The sequence below is a fragment of the Melanostigma gelatinosum genome (assembly GCF_949748355.1).
Source record: "Melanostigma gelatinosum genome assembly, chromosome: 14".
NCBI lineage: Eukaryota > Metazoa > Chordata > Actinopteri > Perciformes > Zoarcidae > Melanostigma > Melanostigma gelatinosum.
In genome coordinates, this window is record NC_136647.1 from 11,013,493 (window position 1) to 11,040,570 (window position 27,078).

The window sequence follows — 27,078 nt, forward strand, 5'->3', positions numbered from 1 at the left end:
TTAAGACGAGCTCGTTGTGAGACAGGTTTGTTTATGTTTGGCACTCAGCGGGCCCAGCCACAGCAACCGTTACATTCAATAAGAAGGAATACAATCAGTATTAGGATAGTGCGTTTGCAGGTAGCTTTGTTTCCAACACAAATGTTAGTAAGCATGCTCTCACGAGCTAACATTTACGTTGGTCTTACGAACTTTGCGCAAGGTTAACGTAACTACGTTAGAACCGATGTGGAATAACTGTCGTTGCCTTAGCTTGCTAGTTAGCATACATTCCTATAATTTGTTTCATTGTCCGCGTAGCTTGCGCTGCAGGTGTATCTACAGTACGAACGCTAACTCGGTTAGCCTTAAGACAGGTACGATGGACAGGTCCAGCTAGCTCGCAGAGCAGGCCCACTGGTCAGTCCGGCATAGCTAGCTCCACGGCAACACAGCGCTATGACCAGCGCCGCCATACTCGGTGCCTTCGGGGTCCTCAGCGAGCCCTGAAGGGCAGCTTACCTCGTGGTTAAAGGCGTTGACGGCATCCATGATTGCCCAATGCTCCGAGTCGTCCTCTTGACTCCCGATTCCCGGCTAAAAAGCGATGTTTATTCACGGAAGGGTCGGTACAACATGTCCGCTCCCCGGTAGCTAACGACAGTTAGCCTAGCATCGGTAGCTCTTGGGTCGGCGCGCACGGCAAAGCATGATGGGATTCTATTTTGTTGTTCTATGCTTTGGCCACTAGGTGGCGTAGTGTTTTAAAGATTGGAAACATGGGCATTGGACACGGTTGTCCACAGAGTGTCTACTTAGATATGGTAGTTTTAGCCCATCAGAACCCCCAAAATGAGCTTTGGGCCCCCATTGACTTTGTGTAACCATCATCCGGTAACACACTGCAAACCCAGCAGCAGACTTATTCTTTTTGACCTACTCTCATATAGTGGGCAGGCATAACAATCAATATTAGGCCTACTATGCCGAAGTACTACCTCAGACTAAACCATCAAACCAAGTTGGAGATTGAAATTATACTTTTATGACTGTGGTACACAATCACAACAACAAGAAGTAGCTATTAGCCTCATCAATACCCAATGTTTCTGGGATGAAGACTGAGCAAATTACAACATCTACCTCTGAAGTAGCAAAAGTTACAACGTATTGGTGAAATCATCCCTTTTATAGTGTTGTGATGCTTCTCAAATTCAAACCATTACACGTGCAACTTTTCCATTCGGAGGCTACTTTGAATAAAAAATGATCTCCAAATCATTAACTAATTCCCTCACAAGACCCCTGTGTTCCCCACCCGAACAGATCACCTTTATAGATTGTATCTTTGTTCTACAGGACACTGTTAATTTACAAGGAGTAATAGACTGCATGCTTTAAATCATAATTTATTAAGAATGAATGACAATGAAGAGTGGAAATAGCTCAGCAGGAAGGCAGGCTTACTCATGTCATCAGTAATAGGACTGACTGTGTGTAGTACAGAATTACTCCAATAGATGGTGGTATACTTGTACCTTTGGTTCCATGTCTGGGTGTCTAGTTTGCTGTCTAGAAAGCATGGTCCAGTGGGCAAGTCAAACTGTGCAGGTGTATTATTCTCACTCCTTCTATGAATCCATACAAGGAGTGAACAAAACAGAGCAAACCTGTGTATACAATTAAATCTGATGCAGAAACACCACAAACTGCAGCCTGATAAAACACAGCAGAGTTTCATCAACACCTCTCTGACACAGACTCAAAAATAAGTGCTTCACATTAGTAGAACAGTAGGTATTATCAATAATACTTATTATTATTGCAGGGCTATTATATTTCATTATATTGTCAAGTGTTATTATTTTTGTTCTGCCCCTGTAGAAGAAAACATATGATATAATCATATTAAGTCGGATTAACCTGAGCTGAAGACAAGTACAGGGAGAAAAATATGTCTCAAACTGTTGCCCCTCCCTGCAGGTGTCCTCATCTGAGTGATGAACACCATGTTAATTAGGCCAGTGACCACCGCAATGGGCGAGGGGCTGAAGGCTTCTTTGTCTGCGGCGTACAACTTGGCAGCACTCCAAGTTCAGCAACAACCAATAACACGAGATTTGAAAAAAAATGGCAATAAATAGGTGATGGAGCGCTTTATATGAAATTGACCATTTCACATTTGCATGATCATTTATTGCCGCTATGTGCGCACAGTGTTATTCATGTAGGTCTGCGCGGTGCAAAGCACATGGTGTGAACATTTGAATCCTTGACGCACAATTCTGACAATACAATTACAATGAAGACGACCCCCCCCCAAAAAAAGCCATGTGAACAGAAGTATATGTAAAAGGTTGTAGCGGCAGTAGGCTACTGTCGCATCTCTGTTCCGCCTGTAAATATAGTCTTTGTTCACAGCCGTGTACAGCATGAGCGCACCATGCGGGGCAGCGGTACCGGGTCGAGTTGTCCCCCTTGTTCTCACATGTGCTCCGCCCGCCTCTGCTGATTGGATTGAAATGTAACCCTCGGCTACCGTTCGCGGGGCTGTGTGTGTTTTTTTCTTTCACCCTCACACTAAGAAACGCCCACCCATCTGACCGGTAAAGTCAGTTCAAACTGAAAAACACGCTGCCTGCGCGCAGACTATTGAGGAGACGTTCATGCGTGGTGGAGCAGGGACGCAGAGTGAGAGCCTACCTCTTGACTGAGCTTCTTTCTTTTTTAAACCCTCACAAGTATGAAGACAGGTTGCATCAGTTTACAACTTCCCATGATTAAGTCTGACGTTTTTTCTTGTGTCTTTTTTACTCTAAGATGATACACTAATCGAGACTTGTCTCGGAATCTGCTGAGTGCGCTCACTGGATGCTTTGGTCGAACAGGTGGCGCAAGCTCCGGTTCCCTTCATTTGATATTAAGGGCAAGACGCAGGCACGTTAAGCATTTAATACCAGCCTTCAAGGCGGGAGAGGGACGAGCTGCGCAATTTTTCCTCCCCTGTTAAAACGGGGCACTGGACAAGGGAGCTGTGATGCCAGTTGCAGACAGCGACATGGTAGTAGACAGCCACTGGTTGTATGAGGGTAAAACCTCAAATAGTGCCGGGAATGACAGCAGCATCCCGGCCTCTCTAAGCAGTCCTGCGGCGGACATCCTGAAGAACTTTTACCACACCAAACGGGTCGGGAACTACCTGATCGGGAGGAAGCTGGGCGAAGGGTCGTTCGCCAAAGTTAGAGAAGGTCTCCATGCGTTGACTGGGGAAAAGGTACGACTTCACGAAGTGCAAATGCAACACGGTTTTGGTTGAATTGTGTTTAACACATTTTGTATTTTTATATGATATATATGTGTGTTTTCCTTGGCTTTATTTAAATGCAACCTGTGATCCAATCACATACCATCCCAATTCAAGTTCATTTAGTCCTTGTGTTTTTTTGCACTCCAAAAAACTTTAAAAAACCCCAAAACCTCATTGTTTTTATTTTAGTAAACTACATGTGAGTTTGTACTGACAGCTATAGCGTATAACATGTCAGATCGTGAGTGCTGCATTGGTCACGGTTAAATGGTTTTACATTTCATTTCAGTGGAGGGCGTCTGTTGTCACTTAAACTCATGCATGTCAACCAAGCAAAACTCTGTCACCTGTTATGATTGGCAGGTTAGCCACACGTTGTGATTTTGCATTGTATCTGGTTCAGTAATCAGTTCTTAGCTTTCTCAGAGAAAGTGGTCAGCCCTGTTTGCAAAGGGAGGCTTTGTTAATGAGCTCATGCGGCACCACCGGCTGTTGAACTCAGCCAATACGCACAGCATGGTTTGTTTTCCAGCCAGTGACAATATTTACTTTTTGTGTGTGTGTGTGTGTGTGTGAGAGAGAGAGAGAGAGAGAGAGAGAGAGAGAGAGAGAGAGAGAGCGTCCCGTCTTTCCCCCACATGTGTGGGATATCTGGGTGTTTTTCTGAACCTCTTCTTTGTCTGCTGCTGCTGCTGCTGGTGATCTCACCGCTGTGGGCGCGCAAGCCTGCGATAGGGACAGTGGGAAATTGTTCGGCCTATGAGAGAGCAGAGCTGCTACTTGCATATGAAATCATGTCGTTGATAAATGGGCCTCGGCCTCATTATGATTCCGCCAGCACAGGGCTCTGATATGGGCCACCATTGGCCACTGTTTGCCTTTGTCTCAGGCTGTTTTGAGGGGCAGCCAGCACATTTACATATTGAAAAACAAGTAACCCCCTTTTTGCTTGAGTTTCCCTAAAGGCAGACCAATATCTGTTTGTAAATGTGTATGACAGAATATGCCACTGAGATTCATATTTAGCATATTAAAGCATCATAAATATTAGCTTATCCTGTGTCCCCCCCCCCCCCCCCCCCCTCTCGGTGAGGAGAAAAGAAAGCTCTCCTCTTCCCTTCCCTCACGCTCTTTGTTGAGGATGATGCAAACACTGGCAATCACACAACCAAGCAGAGCACATGCTCTCTCTCTCTCTCTCTCTTTACACACACTCTCTCTCGCTCTCTCTCTCATTCAGGGTCCAACAGGCTCTGGGAGGGAGCGGAGGGCAGTGAGTTCATTCAAGCAAAAGGGTAGTCGGGGGGGGAAAGGATATACAGTACAAGAGGACTCCCAGATCCTTTTTTAGCATCACTAGAAAGTCAGTTTGGAGGGATGAGAGACTGCAGTGTGTGTGTTTACTGGCAGGGGGTATGAAAGTGAGGAGAGGTGAGAGATGGTGCTGTCATGGTCAGGGGGCCTGGGAGGTCACATGCATGTGTTTTTGATGTCTGTAACCCACTTTCCCCTCCATACTCCCCCACTTCCCCCCTTTTTTCTGTCTGAGGGGGGCCTGATAAACAACTGAATCCCCAAGAAGCCCCCTGGCTGGGCACACCCCCCCTCTACATATAGACTAGACTACTGTAAACTGCCTGGCGTAAACACGGGCCATCTATAACTGTATTGTGACAGCTCAACACACACACACACACACACATGCAGGCAGGTTTAATTAGCAGCTGTAAAAAAGGTGAATCAATTGTCAGAGATGAAAGGACGCAAGTATAAAATAAAGACAAGCTGAAGGACAGACGAAAAAGAAGACACACACAACCACTTTGGCCCTCACCATTTCATTAATGGATATGGTGATTCGTTTTGCCGGTCATGCCTTTCCATGTCTGTGGGCTCTCCTTGAGATGATTTGCTGTGTATGATAGCCATGCTCTTGAACCCCGTCTAGACGGGATACAAGGAGAAACGGGGCAAAGGATGGAATAGAGTACCGGTAGGTGGGTACGTAATTAGCTCAAGAGGGAGGTGTTTGTCATAAAGGACATGTTCTGTGGCTTTTATGAGGAGACTGCAAGCTTATTCCCCAATGACACAATAAGGGCGGAGAAACACAGAAAGGAGATGCTGGTTTTGTTTTTTTACAGAACATTTGTGAATCTGTTCTCCTCAGTGCTAAATCTACATCAGAGCCCGACTTTGTTCTTCCTCAGCCGCCGCTCTACATTTGTCGCTTCTCATGTGTGTTTAGCTGTGACTAAACTCTGTTGCGAATGGGGGAATATCAACTGTCCATTTGGCCTTGGCGCCTTCTCAACAGAACATTTGCTTTTCCCCTAGTTTATGATGGTTCAATAACCCCTCCAGCTCACACACACACACACACACACACACACACATACCTCCCCCCTGCAGCCTCAGGGCCCTATAGCGCCACATTGGGAGCAGCTGTGAGGGAGAGGTCAGTGTCGAGTCGTATACCCTGCAATGGAGACTGAGCAGCTTGTCACCTGTTACACTTCAACTCTCTGAAAACCTCTCTCGAAGAGTCGGCGGTGCACGAGTGCTCTCTTGGGTTTAATTCACAATATCATACGGAGCGAGAGCCAAACTTTAGCTGCCAAGTCAGTGCTTTGTCTAAAATGAGTCTCTCAATTTCTCCAGGTGGCAGTGAAGGTAATTGACAAGCGGAAGGCCAAGAAGGACTCATATGTGACCAAGAACCTGCGGCGGGAGGGCCACATCCAGCAGATGATCCGCCATCCCAACATCACACAGCTGCTGGACATCCTGGAGACGGACAACAGCTACTACCTGGTGATGGAGCTGTGTCCCGGCGGGAACCTCATGAACTGTATCTACGACAAGAAGCGCCTGGAAGAGCGGGAGACTCAGAAATACATCCGGCAGTTGGTGCTGGCCGTTGAGCACCTGCACAGGGCGGGAGTAGTGCACAGGTAAAAAATAAAATTAAAAATAAAAAACCCACACAGAGGCAAACACACGTACCTATATACACTGCTCTCCAAAGGTAGGGTTAGGGTTAGAGTATCATTTGTAGAAATCAAAGAAAATAATTTCCATGCGCTGTGTACAGACTTTGCTCCTACAAATATTGTTAAATCTTATGATAAAATGTTTGATTTTATTTCGGAGAAAGAAAAAATAATCTAAATCTAATTTCAGATATAAATTTCACAAAGCCCTTCCCGGGAATATTCAATTATTTGCCGCTTCGAGCCTGGGAACTACATTTCTATCATGGCGACGTGGCCCATGTCGATGAGTGTATAACAGGATTTCTGAGACTGAGGAGGGATCTGGAGGCACACAATAGACCCTGAAAATCAGCCAGCGTGACACACATTGGGAGGGGCTTGTTTGACCTCTCCTGCTTGTGCATTGTGTGACGATGATAAGCAATCTCATGTAAACACTGCCACTCTTTGTCTTACAGGGATCTGAAGATAGAAAACCTCCTGTTGGATGAGCAGAACAACATAAAGCTCATAGGTAAGAGCTCTTACATTTACAGCACCTAACTCTGTTTCTTTTTCTTGTTCAGGGCAATGAACTCTTTTCAATTTCCTGTGAATAAACGTGTTGAAATTACATTAATTCATTTCTGTAAAAAATGTCCCACTTCAAAGAACAATATTCAAGAAACAAAGAACAAAAGAAGGCCTTCTTTGCCAGTTATTTTCCAGTAATTAAAAGATTTTCTCAGTTGGAGCGGGACATGCAGAGTGTCACAATGTCCCACATGTGGTGAAGAGCGAAGAGCAATTAAATATCCTGTTAAACCCTTTTACGAGCTCTCACCATAGTGCTAATGTGCTACTCTGTTTGTGTGTGTAACGCTGTGATGGGGCGACTCGTTTAATGAGTGAGCCGAAAGGACGGTAATAAACCCAGAAAAAAAACACTCACCCCACCGCTCCGTCCCTTCAGATTTTGGCCTCAGTAACTGCGCAGGCATCTTGGGATACTCCGACCCATTCAGCACCCAGTGTGGAAGCCCCGCCTACGCCGCCCCAGAGCTGCTCTCCAGGAAGAAGTACGGGCCGAAGGTGGATGTCTGGTCCATGTGAGTGCACGCTTTCAAAATGTCATCAGCTGTTGCCAAATATCAACTTATTCAAATACATTTGATTATTTCGCCCCCGAGCTGAATGAAGTGTGCATTTTGATCTCGCAGTGGTGTGAACATGTACGCGATGTTGACTGGGAATCTGCCGTTCACTGTGGAGCCCTTCAGTCTCCGAGCCCTGCACCAGAAGATGGTGGACAAGGAGATGAACCCTCTACCTCCCTCGCTCTCCTCAGGTAAACACCGAGCACACCTGTGTGATACATTATAGATGAACGGGCGTTCCTCTTCCGTGGAGAAGAGATAAATCGATCAACTCATCGAGATCGATAAGACTACTCGCATGGCGCTGTCATCGCCGACATAAAACTGAGTGTGGAGTCGGAATATATATGCCGTGTAATTTCAGGTTATGACTGACAGTTTCTGCAAAGAGATGCAAGAATAGATAATAAGCTGCTCTGTATTACTGGAATGACTGTCAGTAGATATATATATATATATATATATATATAGCTGGTCGCTTATGTTTGTTTTATATTCTCTCTCTCTCTTTCTCAGCTGCTATCTGTCTTCTGAAGAAGCTTCTTGAGCCCGATCCCAACAAGCGTCCCAATATCCATCAGGTGATGGCCGATTCCTGGCTACAGCTGGCCAACAAGAACACAGGAGCACCATACCTCAACAGGTAGACTCACATTTACTTTTTGTCTATTTGCTTTCTGAATCTTATCATAGAAATCCTTTTTTGCGTTCAATTTAACGCGTCGAAAAGCATTAACTTTCTTTCTCTGCGCTCCCTGTCGGCGTCCAGGATTCACATTGAGGAGATAAACCACACGGTGTTGCTGCATATGACGGAGAAGATGACCTACAAGCACAGCGAGGTGCTGAGCGCCGTCCTCACCAACCGCGCCTGCCACACTCTGGCCGTCTACTTCCTCCTCAACAAGAAAATGAAGAGACTCTCTAAAGAGTACAGGGTAAGGCCAGGAGACAATCTGAACTCTTACATAAAACACACTCTCTCATGCAGTGACACGTGAATTCAGTTGTCGTTACGCGAGAACAAGACGTACGAGGTGTTAAATCTGGTTGCACAACCGGTTTGTCTGTCGCTGAGGGGCTGTTGTAATGTGCTGTCTGGCCTGTCTGTTCAGGAGATGCAGTTCCAAGAGAAAAAGATCGGAGAGAAGCAGAAAAGCGAATACTTCCAGACCCAGTGGAGGAAACACGTCGAGAAGCTCACCATCCCCCCCAAGCAGACGCCCGTCTACCTGGCTGTGGCCAAGGGGCCCAGCAAGGAGAAGAAGCACAGAACAGGTGAGGGATCATATGGTGCAGGTTGGGCAGATTTGTAAAAAAAAAACAAAAAAAAGGAAAAGTTAATAACGTAGTATATTTGTTTTTCAAAAAAGTTCCACTTTATTTATTCTATGTACTTTATTTACCTTTGTCCATACAGGGTAGGTTGACCGAGCAAGCATGTCCTTCACACATAGATAGTTACCCAGTCATCCATCCACTCCTCCATCCATCCATCCATCCATCCATCCATCCATTGTTTGTCTGTCCATCCGTCCATCCACCCGTCTATCCGTCTGAGAGGAAACATCCAGGATAAGTTGCCAGTTAATTGTAGGGAGAACACACGAACACTTTTAAAATTGAGTCGACCTGTTGTCAGTCAGATGAAATGACTGAGAAAGTCCATGGATCATTTTAAATTAAACGGGATTTAATCTTAGCAACACAGCGAGCGTTGTCAAATGAAAACATCTTTAAACTGGGGATTGATAGGCGGAGTCTGTCAGAGCACACTCCTTGAGAAGGAGCTTACAAGTGACAGCAGGGAACTGGGGCCTCTTCTCAATTGCCTATAATAGATAAAGAGATAAAAACTCCTTCGGCGGTTTCAGATCAAGAATCATGTCAGGACAGGCTGGTCTCCTCAAGGTTTGAATAATACAGAATGTTCTCGTTCTTCTTTACGCCTGCTTGTTACATGCTCTCAGGTGATTGTCATGTCCTCACTGACATATATAATCGACTGTATATACACAGGGCATTGAGCCAACGACATTCAGAGAAGCTGCCGTTCTTAACCCTTCACTCCCGTTGTGCCTGCAGAGAGTTGCGCAAGAACAAATATTTCAAATGTTCGTATTCCGTGAATGTAACAACGCTTCTCATCTCTTCAGGTCTTTTGCGTGCCATTACCGGTGGCCATCGTAATTCCCCTCTGGCGCCACCCGGCACCGTCGCCTCTTCTTCCATGGAGTACCTCGAGATCCAGCCTCTCTTTTCCAACACCCCGAAGCAGCGGAGGCGCTTGGCCACCCTCCCTCAAGTTAACACGAGTCCGGAACACAACATACCCGCCCCACCAGCACCGTCACCGATCGGCATGCATTCCTTCGGCTCCCTCTCCAAAGCCGAGCAAATTGAAGACACCCCGGCCTCGCCCTGGTACAAGCTGACCAACGGGACCCTGTCCCCGCCGCGCCACATCTCTGCTTTCCAACCCGACTCTTCCTACTTGAAGAAGGCCACGATCCCCAGCCCCCCTGTGCTCATCGTCAACCCACAGCCCAAGAAGAGCATCTCGTCCGATTGGGGCGGTTCTTCCGACACCAGCGGCAGCCCTCCCAGCACGATAGGAAGCTCGGCCTTCAGCCCCCCGAAGTCCGCCTTCAGCGCCCTCAACCCCACCTCGGCATTCAGTCCTCCTTCCAGCAGCGGCAGCAGCGAACCCGACAGCCCGACACACCGCAGCAAGTTCCCGTCTATGGGAATCGGACAGATTTTTAAGAAGAAGGTGAAGCTGCAGCCGTTCTCCTTCCGGCCGGAACAGGTCCTTGAGGAAGTGGTGTCCCCGCCGCCCTACCCCATGCAAACTCTCCTCTGTGCCTCAGGTGCACTCAAGACCCTCTGCTGAGGGACACACGACGAATACAAAATAAAATAAAGACTGAACTCAAGGCCCCACTCAACATTTTGTTTAAGTTGAAGAAGTCTTCCAGAGCGGCCTTTTGAACTGTCCCTTTATTGCGACTGAGCCACTTTTCAAGACAGACGATTTTAAAAAAAAGAAGAAGAAGAAAACAAAAGGAGGTTTGAGTAAGAGTATACAATATTGTGTCTCCAGTCACCGCTCTCATTATGTAATAAGAGGTGGTGATGCTGAGAAGATGAGATTTGAAACAGATCCCTGAGCAATGACTAAACCTCGCTGTGGCCTAGATACAGACTGGACATGGGACATCATGTAACACACACATACACACACTGTATTATAGACTGAGTTAAGAGGTATTGTCTTTTGTAATATTGATGTAACTGGTTACTAATTGAGCCGCAGACTGATTCACACCAGCTAACAGATCCAAACTCTTACCCTGACCCTGATTACATGTATAAATGTTTTGTCTGTGTGAAAAAAGCTCTCTGTAAGATTCCCACTGACTTCCAGCTAGCTGGCACTGTATCAATGCTGAACTGGGTGAAGAAGCTCACTGCACTATTCTTTAAAAAAAAAAAGAAAACCTGTAGTAAAAACGGTGTTTAGCATCTTTTACCTCACTGCATTATTCATACGTACCTGTGTAACAGCAGTCGACTGTGACGCGCTTGTGTGGATTTTTGCCACAGCGGTGCAGTGTCTGAGAGTTGAGTGCCATTCGATTTGAAACGCCGCAATAGAAGTAGGTATCGCAAGAAGAGTCATATTCACTTTTTATAGGGTTCTCATAAACCACCACGGATAATAATTCACAGCTGTAACGTTTTATATACGAGTGTTACATCACGACCCACAGGGGAACTGTCAAACGTCTAAGTTTTGGCTTCCTTAGAGCCTGTTCGTTGTCTGTTTTGGAGAAGAAGAAAAAATAGAGCATCAAAAGCCTTATGAAACTTATGAACCTCACAAAAGGCAAGGTGGGAGGATCACGTAACATCTCTGAAAATAAGTCACTTCCTTTCGTCTTAATGCTGTCGTCTGTGCAATAGTCTTAAGTGTTAACTGCAATGATGAGTATTTGCCAAGAGCTCTCTGAGAGCGATGTAGAAATTGTGCTTGTAAATAACTGACTCCTGTGTTTTTTCTGTCACTGTCTGCCGTTCTGTACGAAGCGATCGTAAAATGTTGGTCGAACGAACACTTTGGCCTACAAGTGTTTGACGGAGAAGGTTTCCACGGGGAACGTGAGGCTTCTCACTGTTAAGACACTGTAGAATCGCTTCCTGCCCAAATGAAAAAGTTGCATGCAATACTTGACGAGTCAAACTGTAAACTGTCAACATTTGAAATGATGTCTTTGTACCTTTTTGTTCTGGTTGATACTGAGATTGATACAGACTTGAGATGGGAGGAGGGGGGGGGGTTCTTTTGTAAGATTTTGTAATGGATGGTTTTGTTTACGTGTCAAGAGATTTCTATGCTGTATAAAGTATTTTAAATATTTATACTGAATCCATGATGTGTCTGTCTGGTCTTTCAAATGCACCTGCTGTCTGGGCTTCATTCTCATTCTGCTCTGTGCACACATGCCAATATAGCCTACAACTTTATATTAGCTGACTTTTTTTTGTTTTAGAATTAATACACTTAAATTACTATAATCAAGTAAGTCATTCTACAGTAAGTCTTGTTCATTTATGTACCATTTAAAACGGAGCCTGAGGCACAGAGTGTATTCCTAAAGCACTTGGCTGCGGAGGGATTTATGTTGCTTTACAACCTCAATGTGCCACTTGTCTCACATACCATATATACATTACCCACGGACCACCTGTGGCGGGTTTAAAAAAAAAGAAGAAAAACACACCCTTGGAACAGCTGAAGGATCCTAAAGACCGATACAGACACGCATATTACGACCCCTCCCTCGCTCACTCACACACTGCAGACATTAGTCGACTCAGCTGTGCCCCCCATCATAAACCTCTTTGGGTGACACCGGCCTGACGCGACAAAGAAGGAGGGGGGGCATCAAAACTCTGAGACAAACACCCACAAATCACGGGACGACATAAACAGGGCTGTCCGATTAAACCGGTCGTGGCTCAGCTGATAAAAGCCAAGGGGGCAAGAGTGGCTCAAAACAAATGCGTTCGAGCCTTTTGTTTGTCAAAAAACAGGCAGACAGTTGGTCAGAATCCCCGGGCGGTCCGCAGAGACCAACCATGAATACATGGCTTACCCACAGCGCTGAGAGAAAGCAGAGTGTGCGCCACGTGCACAGGTCATACCTGTAGTGTTCAGGGCTGCTCTGGTGGAACCTGTAGGTATGTACGCGCGCGCACACACCCACCACACACACACACGCACACACACGCAATATTAACTGCTGACAGAATGTAGTTTAAAGAAACATATCGGTGCAGGGAGAGACACTGACTGGGAATACTACTTAGTAACTATTTTACTGCCATGGAGCAGGAAATGTATTAACAATTTTAGAAATCAATAGTTTGAGTTATTAAAAAAAAAGATGTTTTGCTTTTATCTCCATCAATATGAATCTTATGTATTTGGAGTTTGGACAAAAAACAACAAAAAAAACAATAATTTAAGTCTCTTTGTAAAATGGTGATGGTACAGACAAATACTGAAAATAAACACTGAAAATGGAACAGTAAGAAAAGTTAGTTGCAGCATTAGACTGTCTTTTGGAGTATTCTGATTGCAGAGGCAAGTTGTTTATCAACGTTTAATCTCAGGAAGCCTTACTGATGAGATAAAGAAACGTTTTTTCCTTGACACACAGATTATTTCTATATGTTAATCTGTTTGTAAACAGAAAATTACAATGAGGAGGCTGTGATAAACAAACACCCCCCACCATTGTCACAGCAGGGGTGGGCCATAAATTGACGTGTTTCATCACAAACATATTCGGGGAATTTTAATATTGTAAATAGAAAGCAGATTGTACGTCGGATTTCTCCGGGAATTAGTTCAGAGATATTTGGGGATCCGCCGGATGAAAACGCATGATGAAAGATTTCCTGTGCCAACACAAAATATGTTTAAGGTCTTATGGTATGATTGCCCTTTGTCCTCATCGTCGAGCCGTCGCTACATCTTGACAAACTTTGGGTTGAGGCTGAAACAACAAGAGCGACATATCAACAAGAGCCACACCCTGGGGCAATGTAGGCCTCCCTGCCAAATGTTGAGAGAACATTAAAGTGTCAATCCCTTGATGTTATTCAACAATTGATCACCTGAGCGGCGGCACTCATATCACCAGACACGGTATCTAATAATCAAATCACTTTTAATGAGGCCAAACTGAACCACTTACTGCACCGCAAGACTTTATTTCTGCCAATCTGTTCAGACTTAGATCCTGATGACACTAATCCTGTTTTCAGCCAACTCCTCGTCACATACACACACACACACACACACACACACACACACCAGGGTGTCACTGGCAACAGGACGAGCCTTTGTGTCTGAGGAAAACAGACAATGAACCGGCTAGTGCCGGTGTGTATCCCCCCCCCCCCCCACACACACACACACACACACAGATGACCTGAGCATCCTGGTTCATCCTCAGACCAGGACTGCACACCTCAGCAGTTCTCGCACAGGACGAGGAGAGAGTGAGATGCTTCCTGGCAGGCGTACACAAAGACGTGCGGGGGAAATAAACAAGCAGATGTTTCTAATGAAGCAGGAGGCTTTGAGCACTCAGAGGGGATTTGGGTTACTCCGTCAGACCGGTGTCTGGCTGGCCGTCTCCCCCGTTTGTATCTATCGCAGACACAGATGAAGGTGATTCATGTAACGAGAAGGCTGTTGGCTTATCAGAGATTGTACGCTTTCGCCCTCGAAGGTGCTGGTAGTAAAACAAAACTGGGCTAAGTTTCCCCCCAAATGACACCAAGATCATCCTACAACCCACTGATTCCCCAAGATTAAATTGGGAAATGTAACCTCCCAGTTGAAAGGGGTTTACTAATGGACCTGCCATCTATATCTGTGCGACACAAAGACAAGGATGAGACCAGACCGTCTTAATGACTTTAGATCTAAGATTTGGGTGGAGCATATGTTACGCATGTGCGATCAACCGAGTCAAAAGTTCAGTCGGGTTCTCCACACACAGATTATTTCAAAGGAAAACATTAAATCACAAACTTAATTAAGAAGGATTAAACATGTGTAGCTACTTAATATAATCGATTGAATAAAATATATTTGGATAGTATTGACATAAAGGCGTCATGTAAATACGATTGTATAAGCAAGAATCATATTTGAAACAACCAGTATTGAAATTCCGCCTGCACAGCACAGATAAAACCCAAAGGACCTGAGGTTTGGGATATTAAGAGTTAATACTAACTGGTCATAAACCAGCAAAGAGCAACTTGTGGGGTGTGGTTCTTTTGTTCGGGGAAAGCCAAATAATATGATGGGGGGAGGGGGGGGGGGGGAGGCAGAACATTGCAATTCAATGAAAAAAAATCAAGCAATGATTAAGATTGTCATTATTGAAATTATGGTTGTTTTTCCATCTTCCAATTGACAAGACACACACACTTTATGTAGCTAGTGCCAGAAAAACAAAACTGAATTTAAGTCTCTTAAACCCCTAAAACAGAAACGTTTTCCCTCTCACAAAGTAATCCTTTTTTCATTTCATGGACTAAAAACAAACACATTTTGTATGTTGGCACACAGGTGGCACTCCTTGAGATATTTCCTCTCTCTCTCTCTCTCTCTCTCTCTCTCTCTCTCTCTCTCTCTCTCTCTCTCTCTCTCTCTCTCTCTGTCGAAAACAAGATCAGAAATCCAATCAAAGAGCAGCGCTCAGCCAATAGGATATCAGTGTCTGTGGCAACAGCAGCATCAGTTCGAGCAGCCATTGGTCTCGTGTTTCACACAGGCCCGGCTGTAATTGGCCGATAGTGTGCCGAGGCTTCATTGCCTCCATGGCAACATTGCTTCCTTATTGCTTGGGGAAGGTGAAAAGGAGGGAAAGAGGGGAGGCGACTTTCACTCAGACGCTACCTCTGCATTATTCATCCTTTGTCCCCGAGTGCATGTAGGATGCGTGTAGGTGTATGATGCATGTGTGTGCGTGTTTACATGTTGGGGTGGTAATGATTGGTTGGGACTTAACGGGTGAACCCGGTGCAATAATTGCACTCAGCAGTGCAATGCATCCAGCTACACCGTGTCTATATATAATACTGCTAAATGAGTTCAAAAGCCCTTCACGGTGATGCTGACGCCAAAACAACAGCTATAAGCCTCGAAGCTTTATTTCTCTCAATGGAGCAACAAACACACACGGCGATTCTCTACGAAATGACTCTTGTTACGCAGCGTAAACAGCACACATCTGGACAGTGAACCGCTCTCTGTGCAGGACGCATGGAGGCACCTCTGGATAAAGACAACACCACCAGAAGCAACAAACACCACGCTGAGCATGCTTGTTGTTTTGACTTATTTCCCCAGCAGTTGAGGGGGGGGGGCATGGGTGGGGTTAGCAGGGAGAAAAACATCACACAGAGATTAGCGCGTGAGGAGGGGGGTTCTGTGCAGAGATCCTCCCGCTGTATATGTCTGCGCATGCGCGGTGGGATAACGTCTGTTGACAGGCATGGCGGCCAGCGAGCTGGCTGGCTGGCTGCTCCTCTGGCTGGTGAACACGATGACGAGATGGCAACAGGCAACTCAGCATAGCACGCGCTCTCAGTTGCCATCGCAACCTGCCCTTGGATACAGCGTGCTGGTTGGCCGTCTCCACGGTTGTTGTTCCGCGAGGCTGATGAAACCTCGTGGGTTGAGTGAGGGGAAGCAGGACAGCGTGGAGCTGCTTTTCCCGCCTTGGTAGAAAGTGTTGCTGGGCACATTGTAGGTCAGTTGGTAAACATAACCACCAACCCTCCCCAAGGACCAAAGAGCAGACAACTTGCTGTTTAACTCTTAAATCCAAGAAATAAGCCACTGATCCCCAGTCTCACAGCACCAAGTCAAAGAAAAAGAATAATTTAAAAGGATTATCCTGGCACGTTAAAGTCACCTTATTGGGGTTTAATCTTTTATTGAAAACTGACAATATTGGAATGCATTTTTTTTTTTTTTTAAATGTCAGCATTTTTGAAAATCTTTGAATAGTTTATTACACAAATATTCGGAATAAAACTTCACAACAATAAACAAACACCAAAATTAAACAAACAAATGATGAGTCAATGGAACAAGAAACTCAGGCAATATTTGAAAATATAGACAATAATATGCAGCCAGTAATAGAGGAGCATGTTTTTCATTACCAACGATCAAACATTGCTCACCTCTGGCCACAACAAGGCGATGAAAAGCATTACGTGCAGCGAGTCCTTCAAGGCTCCAATGCTGGAGCAAGAGAACAAAGACAGAGTGTGTGTGTGGCCTGGAGTGGCCAGATCAATACAGCGTTGTGCTGAGTGTGCAGCCTGCCTGATGAAATCCTGCACAAATAAACATTCTGCTCACAGCGTACATTCGCTCTGCACCGCGGAGGCACACGGAGAAGACGGTGCTACGAGCCCCGGGAGCCCTAAACTGACAACATGATTGATTACATTTGCGGGCAGTCTTTGTTTCACCATCAGTAATCAGGACCAAGCCGAGTGGAAGCTCTGTGTATGTGTGTCTGCACAAGGTGAGGCTAGGACAAAATGTATTACTACGGGAATGTGGTTGAGATGAAACTTAGAAGAGGGCGCATTAATGTAAAAGGTAGAGGGCGAGGAGTCACGTTCAACACCTGGACAGAGCACCCACCCGGACAAGCCGACGTCCGTCACCGTCATCACGCCACATCTCATCCGTCCTGAAGGCCGGCGTCGATCTCCTCCAGCCTCTGAGCCATGGACATGACCAGCATTTTCATCTGGTGGGGGGGGGGGGGCAGCAAGGGCAGGATGGCAAACAAATGAGTTTGAGAGAAGAAGATGGAATAGGTGAATATGCAGGAGGAAATGGCCAGGTGGGAAATGAAGGCAGCAGCAGGAAGCAGTGAGGAAGAAAAGAAGGGTGGAGTCAAGATAAATGGAGAAGGGAGACAGTGAGGAAGAATGACGAAACCCAAAAGGGAAGAGGGGAAGTGGTCAAGGATGGATGGGTATGAAGGGGGGAGGACAGGTCAGTGAGTTTACCAGATGAAAACACCCAAACAACTGTCTACGAGGCAGACAGACAGACAGAACACATTAACTATGACGGTGGGCGGGATGAGCACCTTCATTCGACAGCTACAATGAGTTGTGGACAGACGAGCTGTTACGTATCACTCATAGAGGAAATGCTCCTTAAAATTTTGACGAGAAAATTGAGTGCTGGCTAAACAGCTTTGGTCCCAAAAGTCAAAACACAAAGTCGATGGAAAGAGCTTATTGTAGGACTTGTCAGTGAGAAAGCCATTATGATTAATGCTGCCAGACATGGTTTTAAGAAAGTCATGATTTGAATTCTTGAGCTAGAGACAAAGGCCTTTATAACCTTGTTACAATGAGCTAACGATCAAGAATGGCTTTAAAACCACCTAAATGTAATACAATCAGCGAGGAAGCAACGTTCGAATAATCTTCAGCTTCCTCACAGTGATGAGGTGGATTTAAGTGGTAATAGCAGCATTATTACATCAGTGACGTGGGATTCTTTGTGAACTAAAAAGTTGAAATGTATTTGTTTTGGAGGTTAACAAAAGAAAGAAAAGATACATGGAAACCATCAGCCAGTGTAATGGCTCGGTACTGTGCTAACACACAGACTTTACGTCTCCGTGAGGACTACAAAGCACATCTAATGCTCTGTTGCTCACATGTAATGTTTATTTGTTTCCCCTCTTGTCTACAATCAGTATTGTTAGATTAAATCTCATCACACAATAGATCACTTGTAGGAAATTCAGAAACCATTTGCAGAGTAAAAACGAAATACCTCGCATACATCCAGCTGTAGTGACAAAGAGCCTTCATGATCAAAACATGTTTTTCCTCCAACAAAGATTCCTCAACATGCTTCCCATCACATCTATTGTCCTTGGGCCCAGAGTGAGAGCAGGTACTGCTGCACACTGTCGCCACCTACTGGCCTCTCTGTGGCCGGTGGATATTTCTTTAAACAAAGGATGATTAGGAGTAACTTGTGTGTGCTACACTACTCTAGTGGGAAAAAAAAGTACCCTATATATGTATATTTATATGTCATAATGATACAAATGTGACAAACAGAAAGGGAGTGAAAAGATGAAACATACAGAAGATTATAAACAGAAATGGATGTTTTGACTGAAACCTCCTGAAAATATTCTTCTGTATTTTTAATTTCATCTAACAAAAATGTAATGAAGAATATATCCCATTGCAAGGGAACGACGTGGTGAGATGAGGTAATGTCTGATACAAACATCTGCCCATCACAGGAGTGTGGGCTTACCAGAACTGAGCTGATGTCATCATTAGAGCAACCTGTGCATTCATAAACAATGAGAGCGAGTGAGCGGCTCCGAATAAATGTGAGATCACCGTCTGCAGAGAGCAGTGACTCATAACTGGATATGTGCAGGTCAGATCTGGAGGTTTTTAAAATAATTTTTACACAACAATACAATAGTAAAAAGGGACTAAACTTGACCTGTGTTGGGAGAAACAGTCATGGTACCACATCGCAATGAGCTTCAGAGCAGACATTCTGTTCAGTGGAGGAAACATTTCATCTCACAGCGATTCAATAACGGAGAGAAACCAGACAAAGAGAAGCAGCAGCAGTAATTTACCTCCGTCAGCTGTTGTTCAACAACACCTCTGTACTCCAGGGTGACTGGCTGCTCTTTGGGGCCCTCTGCTGCCAACATCTGGCTTGCAGAGCCAAGCACGTAGCTGAGAAAGAGTCAGCGTAGTATTAGTGGGATACGCACCAATACAACCTGTACAACTAATGAAAGTCCATATAATATATATCACAACCATAAACACTATCTGTGTAAAGTTGATCACATTGAGGTTTTCGTGGAAGCTGTATTTTCTTGAAAGGTATTATTGGACTAAAAATTACTGTTTCTTCAAAATCACAGTATACAAATGTACCCTGATGCATGAGTCTCTGAACATTCCTACTGATACTCTAAGCCCTGAACATACCTGTCGATGTCTGCTACATTGAAACAGAATGTAAACCTCTTGTGGTCGAGGTTCTTCGGCGTCGATGCGTAAACCATTCCGAGCACAGAGTGGCAGCCTCGACAGAACAGATCCACGATCAGACTGCGGATGGAAAAAACTGATTTAATCCAACAAGTACTCATATATACACACACATATATATATATATATATATATATATATATATATATATATATATACACACATACATACATACATACATACATACATATATATATAAACTACAAAACACCAGTAGGTTGTTTGTCAATGTATTTTAAAAACAACACATTTAGACAAGTAAGAAAGGTAACAAAATGTATTTTATTTTTTGCAAAAACTATTTAGAAGTACTGGTACTTTTTCCACTACAGTTATGCGACAGCTTAAGTCACTAGTTACTTGGCAGATTTATATTTCACACACAAAACATATATAAATGAGATTGTTCTATTATATACTGTAAAATGTTGTTGACAAGATAAAGCCAATCATATAATATACCATAGTGTAAACTCTGACAGGGGCAATCCTGCTGCATAATGAACACTTTTAATTTGGACACTTACAGTACAGTTCTGTGATGTTACTTCTGAATTTTTAGGTCACATTGTGAATGCATACTTTTAAATTGAATGGAGTATTTGTACATTGAACTGATACTTTTACCTGATTGAAATGATTTAAACACTTAATTAAATAACGTTACCGGACAGGACACTCTTACCAGAGAGATCGTTTAGTCGCTTCATGCAGCCGAGTGTCTTCTCCAACCACGACGTTGTCAGTGACCCCTGAGACCAAAACATCACAAAGCATTGTATTCATAAGGTAACGATAACATCCGTAAATTCCCAGCTTCTACAACAGCATTTGAATGCACCATCCCGTCTGACTTTTCTACCATACAAGCTAATGTTAGCCAGCTAACGTTAACTGTCAAGCTAACGCTACTCACGCTTCAGTCTTATTTGGTTTTGTCCGTCTTCGCTTCCATCCCACGACATTGAATCACCGACAGGCAGCTTGCACTTCCCGCAGATGAAGACCACGGGTCCGTCGTCCTCGTCCTCGTCCTCCTCCGCTTGACCAAACAACTTTTCTTCGACGGCAGTAGAGTCAAACGTTGCGTTAACCATTTTCTGTCGGTGTTTTAACACATTTTCTCTCGCCGCCATTTCTACCGAAGTTCTACCAGGTTTATCCCAAACAAGCTGTTTTGAACGTACGCGGGTGGTTGGTGGTGTTGAAGCGGAGATCACTGAGGTACCCAAACAACGCGAGATGAGTCCTCGTGTGTACTTCTGCTTTCGTCAATTCATACGTTTTGTTTTCACACCTGAATCAACCATATATGAACCTTCAGCAACATAGAATAGTAGTATGTATTATATGATATATATTACATATATGATACATAATGGACGTTGTATATTAGCCACAATTAATATAGCGTTAATATACGAAAATAGCCAATATTTGTGATTGGAGTTAATCGATTTTACCCTACTGGGTAGTGTGTGTACGTGTATGTGTGTATTGTACAGCCAAATATAATTAAAACAACAACACAAAAACACCCACTCATTTATTTAGTGATGATATACGTTTCTCATAAGCGTGTGGAAAGGTTATCTCAGGGCAACCGACGTGAACTATCTTGATATAATCTTTATCTTTGGGAGCCAAGAGGGAACGTGACCGGAAAGAGAAAGAGCTTTCTTGTCTCTACATTTGCATAATTCGTCACCTTTTTTGCCTTTAAGTATTCAATTCATTACCAATGTTCGTCTAATTTCATCAAATTCAAAAATGAAAATAGTTGTTTCCACCAAAAGTAGTTTCAACATTTGCTCCAGCTTCTCATTGGCTAGTGACCCGGAAGTTATTAAATTGAATTCAGGAGCGCTAAACCAAAGAGGGAAAACGTGTCGGGGTTGTATTTAGGGCTGTAAACGCGTAAAGAAGCCAGTCGTTGTGGTCGTCGTTACCTTTGTATTCACAATGTGCGAGAAGATCAAGAAGGTAACGATCAGTATTTAAATAACAATGACATAATAAGTTAATGCAGTGATCGCTGTTGGCTTCTGTTTACCCTTCTGTTTTCATGTCGCTCCTCAGGTGAACAGCTGGCTCAGCACGGTGTTTGGAGATCAGCTGGTGCCACACTTTGAGGTCAACACGAGGACGGTGGACGTGCTGTACCAGCTGGCACAGTCCAGTGAAGTCCGGTGCAGTGACACAGCTCTTCTCTCAGAAGACCTCAAACAGAAAGCATCCGAGTACCAGTCCGAGGGTGAGGGACCGACGCATAGCACAGCTAAATGCAGGGAAATTCACATTGCAGAGTTTTAGTCTATAATTTAAGAAGACTATCTGATAGTAGAAACCAACAGCAACACTCATTTTATAGGATAACTACTTTTACACTTTATTACACAGGAAAACACACAGGTGATAGTGAGTTTATTGTCCCATTGGGCTTCTTTTCAGCAATGTTGCCACCCAGATCTCAGAAATTACTGTGGCGAGTACATTATTATAATGAGAAATGAAGGCCAAAACTACAGACATTTTAATAGGCTGATTCTGTGTCTTTACATGCTTCACTGCATGCAGTTCTGTCAAGTGTAAGACAGTCCATTGATTCACACCTCAGCATTTTTCTCAGAACTCAGCTGTGTTTCCTCCGTCCAGGCGCTCATTACCGAGATGTTCTCCTACAAGGCGTAGGTCTGTCCTACGCGAGCTTGTCGAAGCCCGCTGACGACTATCTGTCTGCTTTAGTGGACACGGCCATGGTGCTCGGAGTCAGAGACACGTCACTGGGCAGGTACGCTGACGTTGATGCTGTCTATTCGCTAGACGGTAGTTTCCTTGATGAAAGACATGAAAAGTTAGGATTTTTTCCCCCCCCCGTCTCGTCTAGCTTCATGCCAGCAGTGAACAACCTCACCAACGCTCTGCTGGAAGAAGAGAAGTCAAACCGGAGACTCGAGAGGGAACTCAGGGCCTTAAGAAATCGACTCGGTGCTACTCTGGTGCTGCGGAGCAACTTGCAAGAGTAAGAACACGGATGCAGAGGACGATGGCTTTGGCATCATCATGTTGTGTTATGGTACAGTAAATACAAATACACAGTCCTGTACGTCTTCTGTGATCAGTGTTCTTAACTGTCTCCAGGGACATCAACAAAACCGCCAAGTCACAGTCCGTGGCGAGCGCTAAAGCGGAGGAGAGAATGCTCAACATGGATTTTGTTACGGCGAAGGCTAAAGAGCTCAGCAGCAGGCGGGAGAGGGCAGAGGTACGTTGTAATGGTATACCTGCATCTGTAATATAGCTGCGTAGTGCATTGAGGGGCTGACGCATTGGTACAATATACTGCTTTTGAAAATGATGGGGAGGATATTCAAGAGTTTTATATGTATAATGTTTTACTCTCTTCTATCAATCTTCTGCAGGCTCAACTTGTATCCAGGAACATGGACAAATCCATCACCCACCAGGCTGTTGTTCAGCTCTCTGAGGTCATTTCTGCTGTTACACATGCAACGCAATCCAGCACCATGGCGATGAAGATGCAACACTTTCTGCTCTCAGGGTTTGAAATGCGGCATCTTGTTTTTTTCTCTCTGTAGGACGTCACCGCGCTGAAACAGGAAATAATCCCCTTGAAAAAGAAACTGGAGCCTTACATGGACTTAAGCCCAGTACGTTTGTTTTCCTGTTTTTCCTCCGAACAGTCTAACAACCAACAGTGCTTTCACATTATTCTAAATATTTTTATGATGGTGGTTATGTTCGTAGATTTCTCTTAATCAAACCAACTTGACAAATCACGTTTCTATTGTCTATTTGACTTGACAACATGTTTTGTTTTACCTTCTAAACCACAACAGAGCCCATCTCTTGCTCAAGTGAAAATAGAAGAAGCAAAAAGAGAATTGGTGAGTATCTTTATATTTTATTCAATGACGGATGAGAGGTGGTTGCTTACTGTTTTATTTTAATGCAGATGTGTTTCCCTCCATTACAGGCTGCAATTTGTTCCCAACTTGAGATGAATTTGGATTTCAAGTGAAGATGTTTGTGAAGTTTGAGCTGTACATGTCTGTGTTTGAAAAAAGAATAAAGTAATTGTTTCTATGTCTTGTTGGCTCTTTGTAATGTGTTGCAGCAGCCAACTAAAGACTAAAGTATTACATTGAAGTCAAAATGTTTCCCTTTGACAATCTGCTCTTTTGCATTTTAATGCAGTTTCAGCAATTTTGTTGTCAAAGGGTCTCCCTCTTTTGCATGTTCTTAACCTCCCTAGACAGGAAACGTGTGTTCCAACACGGGATTTCTTTGAAAGATTGTGCCGTAAAAAGACGACTTCAAATATTTTGATATATGAGCAATTATAAATATAAATTGTGATCTTTCTTTCCTGTGGTCGGACCTGTTCAGTTTATCTCACCTTCTTCCTGTCTGTTGCAAAACATCGTCAACACCAATCAAATGTTTTGTCTTTCGTTTCTAGTCTGTACGAGCTAATTAAGGGGTTGTGTTTCAAAAACATGTTTTGTGTAATTTTTTTCTTTGATCAAAGTCTGTCTGCCGGACGTATATTAATCATCCATCTGTCTGGCCAAACACAGACAGTTTAATATGTTTAGATTGTCTGGATGGCAACTTTGGAAGAATATTTTCAGAAGTAACAAACACTTTGCATTTACATGAACTCTAAGAATCAATATTCTACTTTTATAAGTTCTACCTTATTCTTAGGCGTAAAGACATTCATGTCATTAACTGGAATCGTATGCTGATGTGAGACAGCCTTACCAAGGGACACAAATGACATTTTGTAATTCTTATTTCTACAGCTCTACATAAGACTACACATCTTCATATTTCAGAACTTATTTCAACAATGCTCAAAACATGAATCGAGTAATCTTATGAGTGCATTCACTTGAGTGCAATTTTACTCTCCTACAAGTCTGAATCTTGTCTTCAAAACAAAGTGCAGGAAACATTTAGAGTTTGACAACAAAATTCCACAGGCTTTGGAGGGATAACTGCACATGAAAAGGGGGTTTGGAGCCACTCCCATGGTGCCTAAAGCTAAAATATAGAGAATGTAACCGACTAGGGGGCCTGCAGACCAGTTTGTATGCAAAATATCACCTCTCAGTTCCTCCCACTGCCAGTGTTCCCCCCGCGGAGCCGAGCGTGGATACCCCAACGTCTGTCAGCCTGACTGCTGTGTAGGTCTCGACCGGTTACCATGGATGTTGGCCGGGGAGCGATTCACCCAGTAGGCCCCCTGCTCCTTTCAAAGGCACCCCGGTGAGGGCATCAACACTTCATGAAAAGAAACAGAATCAAAATATCATCCCATGGAAGTCAACTTGAGACACACAGACTCTGTATATGTGTTGGTCACTGACACCATTACTTGCCTATACTAATTCAAGGATTGCTGTCTTGAAAATAAAGTTTTTTCTTCCTGTTTATAATAACATCGACTCTACATTATTGGTTTTGCATGGGACAGCTATCACACTTTCTGCCAAATATTTACAATCTTGGGATTTTCTTTGATCGCTCCATGTCGTTTGACCCTCATGTTAAGCAGCTGTCCAGGTCATGTTTCTTCCATCTAAGAAATATCAGTAAACTGAGATCTGTAGTATCAACACCTGAATTAGAACTGATCATACACACATTTATCTCTTCACGCATTGACGACTGCAACTCACTTTTCACATCACTCAGTGCATCTGCTCTTAACCGTCTGCAGGTCATCCAAAACGCTGCCGCCAGATTACTCACCAGGACAAATCGACGGCCTCACATCACCCCCGTACTCCGATCTCTCCACTGGCTCCCTGTAGCATCTCGGATACCCTTCAAAATTCTCACCATCACTTACAGAGCACTTCACGGTCAGGCTCCGGCTTATGTAGCTGATCTACTTCGCCCCTATTCACCCGCCCGTACTCTCAGGTCAAACGCTCTAGGTCTTCTGTCAGTCCCACGCACACGATTTAAGACCCGTGGTGACCGAGCCTTTGAGGCAGTGGCCCCGAGGCTCTGGAATGCTCTGCCTGCAACTCTATGCCGCGCAGATACTGTGAATACTTTAAAAAAACAGCTCAAAACCCACCTGTTTAGGCTGGCGTTTGTGTAAAAGTAAACCCATGTCCTAGACCTGCTCTTAAAATGTGTTTTACATTTATATTTTATTTTTTATTATTTTTTATTTTATCTTTTAATTTTTTAATTTTCTCTGTGTAGATAATTTATTGACCCTAGGGTCACATTGTGTTTTTTATGCTTTTAAATGTCTGCTCTGTTAAGCACTTTGTGATACTGTCTGTGAAAAGCGCTATATAAATAAAATTAATTCATTCATTCATTCATATATTGCTTATTGATAACCTCTGTTAAACAAATGATGTTGTGTTAGTTCATAGCAGTGCGAGAGAAGGAAGCGAAAGAAAGGCACAGGAGAAATCTCACTGAAAGAAAGCATTTTGTCATAATCCAAAAGGTAAACATGTGCCTCATAGTGTGTGTGTGTGTGTGTGTGGGGGGGGGGGGGATAAAATATCCTGCCAATGCGTCACACCATTGAGTGCGTCGCCCCTCTTCCCTTTAAAATAGTTGTATCTGCCACGCCCACACCACAATTCACACGCAGCTGTTACTGTAAGTTGCGTTCAGTTTCCACGTGCATCTCACAAATCGTTGGTGTTGAACAGCGGGAGAGTCGGACTGTGAGCAACGCCACGCGTCGGGTTAATCCACCGCCTCTTGTCAGTTTTTCTGACCAACTTGTTGCGCAGCTGCTATTTCTCACCAAACCACCTCCGTGGTCCGTTCCTGCAGAGAGCTGCTCACCAGCACACACTGGCGCTGTGTGGTGCTGCTTCATCGGGGAAAACAGATGGATGAAGCGGGGGCTTTCTCCAGGCCTACTACATCCAAACTAAACGTTGTTGTTTTATCGCGCAGGCTGTGAGAAGATGACGCTTTCGTAATTTTTTTAATTTTATTATTAAGTTCTGTCGCCTACAGTGACATTTCCATATGACGCGTCCTTGCCACGGACCAGACTTTAGCCACAGCCTCTTCTACCTCACTTTACTCCTGTGGACCAGACGCATGAGTGGACTGGCTGACTTTTCAAGTAAGATGATGACGATGATGGTGGTGCAGTGGGAGAAGGAGGGGAGAAAATGTAGGATGAGAATGGTTAAAGACCACGGGAAGGGTTCTGTACAGGTGATGCATGGTGTAATAAATAAGGTGGTTCCATTCTGTTTTCCCCACATTGCCAGTGTTTCAAGATGGGGTCATGTAAAAGATAGACAGTGTGAGGACTGAGGAGTTAAATACATGTTTCATTTTGTGTTAGAGACTACAGCACCAATGCCAGAGACCAGCCATTCTCAGCATTGCTTTGAGAGTGTTTTTTTTAATTTTTATAATTTATCTCAAGTGTATTTAATCGAATTCAAGTCCTCCAAGA

The 27,078-nt window shown here is 44.1% G+C and overlaps 5 protein-coding genes across 8 annotated transcripts in view; 3 read left to right on the forward strand and 2 right to left on the reverse strand.

The window, feature by feature from the left end:
- Positions 1 to 642, reverse strand: part of scaf4a (SR-related CTD-associated factor 4a) — a 92,672-nt gene extending 92,030 nt beyond the window's left edge. For all 3 annotated transcript variants that reach the window (XR_013772578.1, XM_079283568.1, XM_079283567.1), the window contains exon 1: positions 502 to 642. Coding sequence is in view for 2 of the 3 variants with exons in the window: in XM_079283568.1 (XP_079139694.1) it covers positions 502 to 531 (30 nt within the window). In the remaining variant the exon portion in view is untranslated. The remainder of the gene's footprint in view (positions 1 to 501) is intronic.
- Positions 643 to 3,016: 2,374 nt separating this feature from the next.
- Positions 3,017 to 11,718, forward strand: hunk (hormonally up-regulated Neu-associated kinase; the record flags this gene model as incomplete). The annotated part of the gene is made up of 9 exons (XM_079282876.1): positions 3,017 to 3,253; positions 5,948 to 6,240; positions 6,741 to 6,796; positions 7,235 to 7,370; positions 7,482 to 7,609; positions 7,935 to 8,061; positions 8,188 to 8,356; positions 8,534 to 8,696; positions 9,575 to 11,718. The coding sequence occupies 9 exons, from the start codon at positions 3,017 to 3,019 to the stop codon at positions 10,309 to 10,311; spliced, it is 2,046 nt and encodes a 681-aa protein (XP_079139002.1). The 3' UTR covers positions 10,312 to 11,718.
- Positions 11,719 to 16,448: 4,730 nt separating this feature from the next.
- Positions 16,449 to 20,815, reverse strand: mis18a (MIS18 kinetochore protein A). Its single transcript, XM_079283846.1, has 5 exons — positions 20,512 to 20,815; positions 20,281 to 20,347; positions 19,533 to 19,655; positions 19,169 to 19,271; positions 16,449 to 17,281 (listed from the first exon to the last, which is right to left on the reverse strand). Exons 1-5 carry the CDS (start codon positions 20,729 to 20,731, stop codon positions 17,213 to 17,215), a joined length of 582 nt encoding a protein of 193 aa, XP_079139972.1. The 5' UTR covers positions 20,732 to 20,815; the 3' UTR covers positions 16,449 to 17,212.
- Positions 20,816 to 21,383: 568 nt separating this feature from the next.
- Positions 21,384 to 23,700, forward strand: haus1 (HAUS augmin-like complex, subunit 1). The gene is made up of 9 exons (XM_079283188.1): positions 21,384 to 21,578; positions 21,675 to 21,849; positions 22,251 to 22,386; positions 22,483 to 22,617; positions 22,737 to 22,860; positions 23,018 to 23,083; positions 23,195 to 23,266; positions 23,456 to 23,503; positions 23,593 to 23,700. The coding sequence occupies exons 1-9, from the start codon at positions 21,558 to 21,560 to the stop codon at positions 23,635 to 23,637; spliced, it is 822 nt and encodes a 273-aa protein (XP_079139314.1). The 5' UTR covers positions 21,384 to 21,557; the 3' UTR covers positions 23,638 to 23,700.
- A 2,582-nt stretch (positions 23,701 to 26,282) lies between these two features.
- eva1c (eva-1 homolog C (C. elegans)) overlaps positions 26,283 to 27,078 on the forward strand; it is a 6,668-nt gene continuing 5,872 nt past the window's right edge. For both annotated transcript variants that reach the window (XM_079283051.1, XM_079283052.1), the window contains exon 1: positions 26,283 to 26,736. In XM_079283051.1, coding sequence (XP_079139177.1) covers positions 26,637 to 26,736 — 100 coding nt within the window. In that variant the 5' untranslated portion in view covers positions 26,283 to 26,636. The remainder of the gene's footprint in view (positions 26,737 to 27,078) is intronic.

Bases quoted from the DNA above. Each gene is read 5' to 3' on its own strand.
- mis18a (XM_079283846.1), bottom strand. From the start codon at position 20,731: ATGGCGGCGAGAGAAAATGTGTTAAAACACCGACAGAAAATGGTTAAC. The intron at 19,272-19,532 runs GTATGTTCAGGG...ACTCTTTCTCAG, and splicing joins AATGTAGCAGACATCGACAG to CTACGTGCTTGGCTCTGCAA. The intron at 17,282-19,168 runs GTAAATTACTGC...CCCCCCCACCAG, and splicing joins TTGAACAACAGCTGACGGAG to ATGAAAATGCTGGTCATGTC.
- haus1 (XM_079283188.1), top strand. From the start codon at position 21,558: ATGTGCGAGAAGATCAAGAAG. The intron at 22,861-23,017 runs GTACGTTGTAAT...AATCTTCTGCAG, and splicing joins GCAGGCGGGAGAGGGCAGAG to GCTCAACTTGTATCCAGGAA. The intron at 23,267-23,455 runs GTACGTTTGTTT...AAACCACAACAG, and splicing joins CTTACATGGACTTAAGCCCA to AGCCCATCTCTTGCTCAAGT.